This window comes from Lottia gigantea (assembly GCF_000327385.1).
Source record: "Lottia gigantea unplaced genomic scaffold LOTGIsca_36, whole genome shotgun sequence".
NCBI classification, from domain to species: Eukaryota; Metazoa; Mollusca; class Gastropoda; family Lottiidae; genus Lottia; species Lottia gigantea.
This window is the reverse complement of record NW_008709220.1, coordinates 444,796-453,362: the sequence shown is the minus strand read 5'-3', so window position 1 is coordinate 453,362 and position 8,567 is coordinate 444,796. Positions and strand designations below refer to the sequence as shown.

At 35.7% G+C, this 8,567-nt stretch overlaps 1 protein-coding gene across 1 annotated transcript; it reads left to right on the top strand.

Moving 5' to 3' along the window:
- Positions 1 to 409: 409 nt before the first annotated feature.
- Positions 410 to 7,434, top strand: LOTGIDRAFT_217014 (hypothetical protein; the record flags this gene model as incomplete). The annotated part of the gene is made up of 5 exons (XM_009058836.1): positions 410 to 952; positions 1,305 to 1,420; positions 1,675 to 2,193; positions 6,627 to 7,071; positions 7,260 to 7,434. The coding sequence occupies exons 1-5, from the start codon at positions 681 to 683 to the stop codon at positions 7,432 to 7,434; spliced, it is 1,527 nt and encodes a 508-aa protein (XP_009057084.1). The 5' UTR covers positions 410 to 680.
- Positions 7,435 to 8,567: the final 1,133 nt, after the last annotated feature.

Below are 8,567 nucleotides of genomic sequence, written 5' to 3'. Positions count from 1 at the left end.
TCAGTAAACTATAACCATATTTGGAATCATTAGAGTACTTTATAGATAACTATCATATACATATTGGTAAGCGAATATGGTCCGTCAGATAAGAATACGTTTTGGTCCATTATCTCACGAAGTAGATAACAATGCTGTTTTTACCAAATATGGAAATCAGTTTCTATAACACTGAATGAATGTCCAGTGACCTTGACACCTAAGTACAGTTTTCCTACACACATCAATTCATCCTTACCGGGCCGGGGTCAATTTGAATAAAAGATTGCTCTACTAAATACACAGCGTTTCAACCATATACGGTGTAATGTAAACAAACGATATATTTTTAGCTTTCGACTAATGTAGGACAAAACCTGAGATAAAAGTAGAGTATTTATATCTCGTCTCTCTCTATATATATTTATAGTGGATTTGTTGAATTGTCGTCACATTTTCAACGATTTTATTTAATGCCAGTTGTTAAATGTTGTAAATCAACACGAGTCAGGAACAGAGACTTGGTGGTGTAAAGTATTATACCTTGCCCGAGTGATATTTGTGGAAGAGAAAACGTTTTGTGCGTTGATGTAAGGCTCACAAAGCAATACCTGAGAAAACAGGTGTACTTCTGTAATAACTTTTGTGTTGTTTTCGATGTGAAAGGGAACGAATAAATCATTTTGAGTTCAACTTTCATAATGACGGATTTCATTCACAACTTTCTTGGATGTGTTCTGAACTTCTGTGTACACCATTTCGTCGCCATTTCGATAGTTACCATAATTGTGACGTCATTTTGGTTGGTAATGCGGAAACCCCACGGAATTCCCCCTGGACCAAGCTGGACCCTTCCAATTGTAGGGGACATGTTAAGTATAGGATCTAAGACAGATAAGAGCAATGTTACACTACCATTCCGTAGACTAAGGAAGAAATACGGCGATATCTACAGTGTCTATACTGGCCCGAAGTAAGTATATTTCGCCGACAGTGGTTAGACTTATAATCACAATTCCACTTAAAAAAAAAATAGCCAACATCGTCTACTTTCAATTATCAAATGGTATGTAGTTGTACATACCTTTTGATGTTCTGCATCTTAATAGTGCAGGTTTTGCACCCAAAGTCCTTCACCTTACTGAGATAGCCAAATGACATAGGGTTTTGATGTTTAATCTCTCTTGTGTTTAGAAACTTAATAGTCATATAAAATTAGGTTTAAAGCCTTGCTATTTCCAAGTTAATGAAATAAACTGAACATTAGGCTATATCTTGCTGTAATTAGTGTTATACGTGTGGTAATAAAGCAGTATTTGTTGTAGGTTAACAATAGTTGTGAGTGGAATTGACAACATCAAGGAGTTGCTGATTAAAAATGGCGATGTCTTCTCCGACAGACCACCAACTTATCTCAATGATTATCTCAGTAAAAGAAAAGGTTAGTTTTGATTCTTTCGGGAAAAGACGGTTGGGTGAGAGGCGCGGTATGAACTCAATCAATATGTCTTGGAACAACGATTGGAAACAAATTTCCTACTCCAGACTCCAAAATTTATAGACATGATTGTAACACAATACTTATCTCCATAACTATCTCCCTTGTTGGACTTTCATTCTATTGGAACTTCACCAGTTTTTCTGTATTTGAAAACAATATGACGTTGTTCAGAATTGTTATCTTTTATATTTTAGGCTTGGTATCTACCTCAGGGTTTCATTGGAAAGAACAGAGGAAGTTTGCCGTAGATACATTACGAGAGTTTGGGTTTGGAAAACCAATATTAGAAGGGAAGATACACGCTGAGCTGGAAATTCTTGTCAATGAAATCGGAAAACATCGTGGCGAAAAATTCAATTTTTTCAACCTGATACAGTATTCAGTGGCTAATATAATAGCCTCTATTGTTTTTGGTAAACGTTTTGAATACGACGATCCAGCTTTTAACGGGTTCATTGATAGAATGAACGATACATCCGCATCTTTTTCTGGAGCATTTCTGGTGAATGTTCTTCCTATTTTAAGATTCCTCCCAGGTGATGTGTTCAGCGTTAATAAAATACACAGTAACATGGAGAAAAATCGGGAGACTCTTTTTGAACCTGCGATCGAAGAACATAAAAAGCATTTCAATCAATATGATACCGATGATTTTATCAGTAGTTATATTAAAGAAATGAAAAGGAAAACTGGCCAGAAATCCACATTTGATGGTAAATAATCCTTCCTTTTATAAGACATTTTACGAGTAGAATTAACATTAAATAACCGAACTCAATTTTATTCTATATCTCTACTCTCCGAAAATATATTTTACACAACGTTTCAACATTTTACATTAAATTTCGGAACACACGTGACTGTATTTGGCTTTTTAATATTGCTCCATTGAATTCATATACGACCACATAAACCTATTCAAAATCGACTGAATAATTTATGTTACCATATATTTTGATTTTCATATTTTTATTCTATTCTTTAATTAAATATATATATAATATAGTCGTTTACTCAAATCAATAATACTTTTTACTGAATAGACTTATAATTAAAACTGAGCGAGAATAGAATATTTTGATAATATTATGTTAATTTTGGTTTGAAATAATTTCAGATGATAATCTTAAACAGAGCATAGCAGACCTTTTTTTCGCGGGAACGGATACGACGTCAACAACTATCCTGTGGACGATTCTATATTTGCTACATCATCCTCAAGTTCACGTGAGATGTTTCCATGAAGTGCGAGATGTGGTTGGATTCGGTCGCCTGCCGTCATTAAAAGACAAAGTAAACATGCCATATATGGAGGCTGTGATCATGGAAGTGTTACGTATCACCAATATAGCTAACTTGGGAATTCCCCACTCCACTTCCACTGACGTGAAGTTTAAAGGTTACCTCATTCCCAAGGATACTATTTTAATTGCTAATCTGGATTCTGTGCTGTCGGATAACAATACATGGGGTGATGCTGAGAGTTTTCGACCAGAAAGATTTCTAGAAAATGGTAAACTTGTGCGCAGAGAAGAATGGATTCCATTTTCTACAGGTTAGCAGACAGACCCAAATCTCTACGATCTTAAAGGGGCAGATTCGCCCTACAGTTCTTAGTCTCAAAAATGGGAATGTTCTAGCCATAGAAATTTGAGCCTTCAAATCCATGTATGTCTAGAATTATCCGCGTTTGATAGTTAAAATGGCGTCTCGTCTTTTCCTGAGACTCTGCCTGATTCACAAAAGACATCTATAGAAATAGGAAGTTTCTATGAATCTCTGAAGGGATTATGCGATTTTCGTACATTCCTAGTAGTTTTGCAAAATATTTACATATTTTCAAGACTCAAAATCAACCCCCGAAATTGGCGAATCTGTTCCTTGGATGGATGTAAAGAGGGTTTCTAAACTTGTATGTGAATAGGGGACAGTGATAGTATCACCATTGTCGTTTGTGGTTCTTGCAACGTGACACAACCTAAGCGTGGGTACACTAAAATGCCTCGACAATTGGAAATAGAAAAGGAGAGGCCAATTCCGCTCTAATTGTAAACACGGTGTTATCCGTCTTCAAGAGCATAATCTAAAGTAGAGAAATAAGACGAAAAATAACATTTTATGTGTCGAAAATCATAATTTTACGCCTCTTTTTACGAATTTTCACCATTAACCATTTATTTTGCAGGAAGAAGAAACTGTCTTGGAGAATCTTTAGCCAAAATGGAATTATTTTTATTCCTGACAACTTTATTCCAAAGATTTGACATCAGGAAAGCTGTGGACACTGAACTACCGTCTTTAGAAGGAGGGTTTGGAATCACTCATGCTCCACATCGTTATGAAGTTCAAGCGTACCCACGATAGTTGAGATAATACCCATGACACGCGTAGTCCCACCGACGAAAGGAAATTTAAAAGAATTCGAACAAGTTTCTTTGTTGTTATTATTATTATTATTTATTGACAACATTTATAAAGCGCTCCTTTCACCATGACAGTGTTCAGGGGCGCTGTACAATAGATAAATCAACGAAGATTAACATATAAAATCCATATTAAAATTTGCATAGGGAACACTTCTTGCACACTTATTACTTTCATTTGCAACATTCTTAGTTCTGGTTCCTGCTATTCCAGAAAGATTCACATTCAAAAAAACATTATGGTGTCCCTATCGCAAATTCCGTTTGATTTGAAATATCATTAATGTTGGGAACACGGGCTGTATCCTGAACCAGTTTCTCGGTCGGATTTTATTGAGGTTTGTTTAAATTGTCAACATTAATTATGTAACCAATAAATCGTAGTTGTTTTAACAAATTGGTTTAACTTCAATAATAGTGTTAGTCTGATTAAACACTGGGTGAATATAAGGGATATTAGAAGTTTTAGGAAAGGGAAAACTACACAGATCGACAAAGTAGCATGAAGGCTGAAAAAATACAACAATTCAGAATACACTCTTTCTCTCTGACATTGTCTCAGACAATCCTATTTGGGGTGAATGTTCTTCCCTGTCCAAACTTTCTTATTTTAGCTTCCAATTATTGTGGGCTGCTTGTGATTATGTTGTTTGTCGTTCCCAGACATGCACGACAGTTTGCTTGAAGGTAGGCCTATTATATACAAGTCTGACTGTATCTATGAACTATACAAGATAAAATTCATCAATACATCGTGCGGTAATTACTAGCCTGAACAGTGGACACACGACTCTAATCAATAGAAAACAAGTACATGTATCCGATCAGTTGTTTATGTAAACAGTCTTCTGTAGCCATGCATACTTGATGACCTTTGACCCCAATGACCTTAGACCTATAACTGTACTGGCAATGATAAGTATGTATTTCATAAGACAGTTTTCAACACATGTCAAAGGAATTAGTACAATAAAGGCTTTCTATCAACTCTAGTTTAACTATAGACAGTATTAAGTGGAAAATGGCGTGTATTTTGGAATCGCTACACGATTATTTTAAATCGTTTGACCTCGAAGTAGTGACACGATTTGGTATAACTCATCTACGGACTATATTATGTATCGGTGTTGGAGTAGGGGTGTGGTGGGCGTTGAGGAAGCCCCGGGGAATTCCCCCTGGCCCGAAATGGACATTACCCTTACTTGGAGATCTGCTACGACTGACGAATAAAGATGATAACGGCGATATACGTCTACCAATAAGAAGGTTACGTGAGAAATATGGAGATATATTCAGTGTCTACATGGGACCGAGGTTATTTATATTTGTGAATGGTTATGAGAATATACACGAATTGTGTGTTAAAAATGGAGACATGTTTTCTAACAGACCGAATTTATTTATTTCGGAACATCTCGCCAAAGGAAGAGGTAATGCAATTATTATAATAATATTTGGTGTTTTCATTTTCAAGAATTCACGGGAGATAACTCTTTGTCAAAACGATACTTCAGACTACTGCTATTAATATGCAATTGCAGAGCTTTTATTCTGAATATCATTCATGTTGTCTACACCTTTACATATTTTACATATTTTAATTAAATTTATCATTGGCGAATCTTCCTCCTTCAACACCTTTCTATTCTAGGTATCGGATCTTCATCGGGAGAGACATGGAAAGAACAGCGGAAATTCGCACTAGAAACTTTACGCGAGTTTGGATTTGGTCGATCAGTGATGGAGGATAAAATACACGAAGAGATCGAAGTCTTCATCGACGTCATCAGACAAGAAAATGGCGCAGCATTCGATATTTCCAAAATAATTGAATTTGCTGTGTCGAATATAATTTGTAATTTAGTATTTGGTAGACGATTTGACTACTCTGACAAACTATTCCAAAAATATCTCAAAACAACCGAAGAAAATTTTGAAGCAATTGGAGCGACGGCTGTTATAAATTTCATGCCTTTTTTACGCTTTTTGCCTGGTGATTTATTCAAATTCCAACGCACGTGTCAAAATGTGGATTTCCAGTTGAACGAGCTGATTGCCCCCGTTGTTGATGAACGTATTAAGAACTATGATGATAACGACGTGAATAGTTTTATCAGTAGATATATCCTGGAAATAAAGAAAATTGAAAAATTGGGAAAACAATCAACTATTAACAGTAAGTACATTTGTATAGTCTCAGATGCCCAGACTTCTCCAGTCTACGACGAGGATATACGCGAACAAAGAAGGACTAGATGATAGAAGCTATGATTTGTCTGCAATAAAAAAAACCCCATAAAATTCGTCATATTTCTTTATCAATGGTCTCGGGCATCCAACTGCACAAATTTTCGCCCAGTATAGGTTTTTTTTATCATTCCAACAATATACTCGAGAGATTTTCCAAATGATGTTGTTCTAATCACACGGAGAACACTGACACTTGTTCCTATCGAAATAATAACCCAGAAGTCAAGAGTCTAATACACAAGGCTAATACCGAAATATGCTTATCCAATCGTAATATATACGAGTCAAGATCCAAGAAGACAAAGTCGATGAGATCAATACATAAGCCCTGGTTATTTCAAGATAAAAATGTATGCCAAAACTAGATATCCCGTGCGCTTTCCGCCAAGTTCATTTTAGACTCAGGGTGTGTAACTGGAATTAGAGGCAAGAGAATTCCTTATTCAATATAACGGTATAATTTTCTGTTTCAGGAGAACAACTCATCTTTTGTACCAACGATCTATTTTTAGCCGGAACCGAAACAACCTCCACGACTATTTTATGGGCTATCGTTTATTTCTTACATTATCCGGAAGTGTTAGGCAAGTGTTACCAGGAGATCCAGGACGTGGTGGGATCAGGCCGACTACCATCCATGAAAGATAAACCTAACATGCCATATCTAGAAGCGGTCACAACTGAGTTATTGAGGATCTGTAACATTGCTATACTTAACTTGCCACGGGCACCTGCTCATGACGTTACATTCCAGGGTTATAACATTCCACATGATGCTATTATCATTCCTAATTTAGATTCGGTGTTATCAGACGATTCAGTCTGGGGTGACGCAGGTACTTTCCGCCCTGAACGATTTCTGGATGAAAATGGAAAGTTTGTCAAACATGAACAGTTTCTGGCCTTCTCTATTGGTAAGTACCGCCTTTAAAATGGACTGTATCTGTATTATATGTATGATATCAATGTAAATGGTAGGCGGAATAGTTTGAAATATATATTTCTACTTGACACCCATTTCAGTGGCTGGGTTTTAAAAACTAAGCGCTTATAAATATTTGCTCATCGGTGTGTGCAAATATAATGTTTGAATCTGTTGCAGGTAGAAGAAACTGTCTTGGTGAATCCATGGCGAAAATGGAGTTATTTCTCTTCCTGTCCACTTTGATACAAAGATTCGACTTTAAACCAGTCAAGGGCAATAATCTACCAGGCTTTACAGGAACGTTTGGTGTAACCCATATACCTAAGAAATTCAAAGTTCACGCTATACCTAGATGAAAGAATATCGTAAGAATTACTTCTAACTTCACAATTTTGGTTTGGTGTCATCAGAGTTTGTTAAGTTGTCCATTTAGAACAAAGTTTATATAAGTTCATTGAAGGCGAACAATATCCACTGATATTTCTTACCAAGGGAAGTAACTTGTACTCGATTTTTAAACCACTATGTGGTTAATGTCGTTGAGTTCTCATATATATATTTCAATATTCACGCTGATTGTGTTTGAAATAAAAAAAAATATGCGAGTTATGAAAATAAATAGAATAGTGTGCCATATTGCCCATTTTCGCATCTTCAGAGAAAACATTAAATCTCTTGCATGTATCATTTTACACAATTTGCTAAGAGGCTTCCCAGATATGTTTGCTGGTGCTCCAGATTGTGAGTAAGAGTGAAAATTGATTTTGTTCAGTACTTCTTTGTCGACATCGTATATAATTCTAAGCACACAATCTGCAAGTTAGTTGAACACGGTAGTTCGGTATATAAGATTAAAAGCACAATAGTTTTTTGAAAACATACAAAAGTAACTTTATTAACATTGATATTATAACACTGTTAAAGTAACAAGATAAACCTGTAACAACAGACAGTTAACACGTTATATCAACAATTTATATCAGTAACAGATAGGTTATACGTTACATCAATAGTTTATGATAGTAATAGAAAGGTTACACGTTACATCAATAGTTTATGTCAGTAACAGATAGGTTACACGTTACAACAACAGTTTATGCCAGTAACACATAGGTTACACGTCACATCAACAGTTTATGTCAGTAACAGATAGGTTACACGTTACATCAACAGTTTATGTCAGTAACAGATAGGTTACACGTTACATCAACAGTTTATGTCAGTAACAGATAGGTTACACGTTACATCAACAGTTTATGTCAGTAACAGATAAGTTACACTCGTTACATCAACAGTTTATGTCAGTAACAGATAGGTTACACGTTACATCAACAGTTTATGTCAGTAACAGATAGGTTACACGTTACATCAACAGTTTATGTCAGTAACAGATAGGTTACACGTCAACATCAATTGATTGTAATATTAACGAAGTATGTAGAAACCCCGGAAAATGCCAGTTTGTCGATTTAATGTGCAATTGGCCACT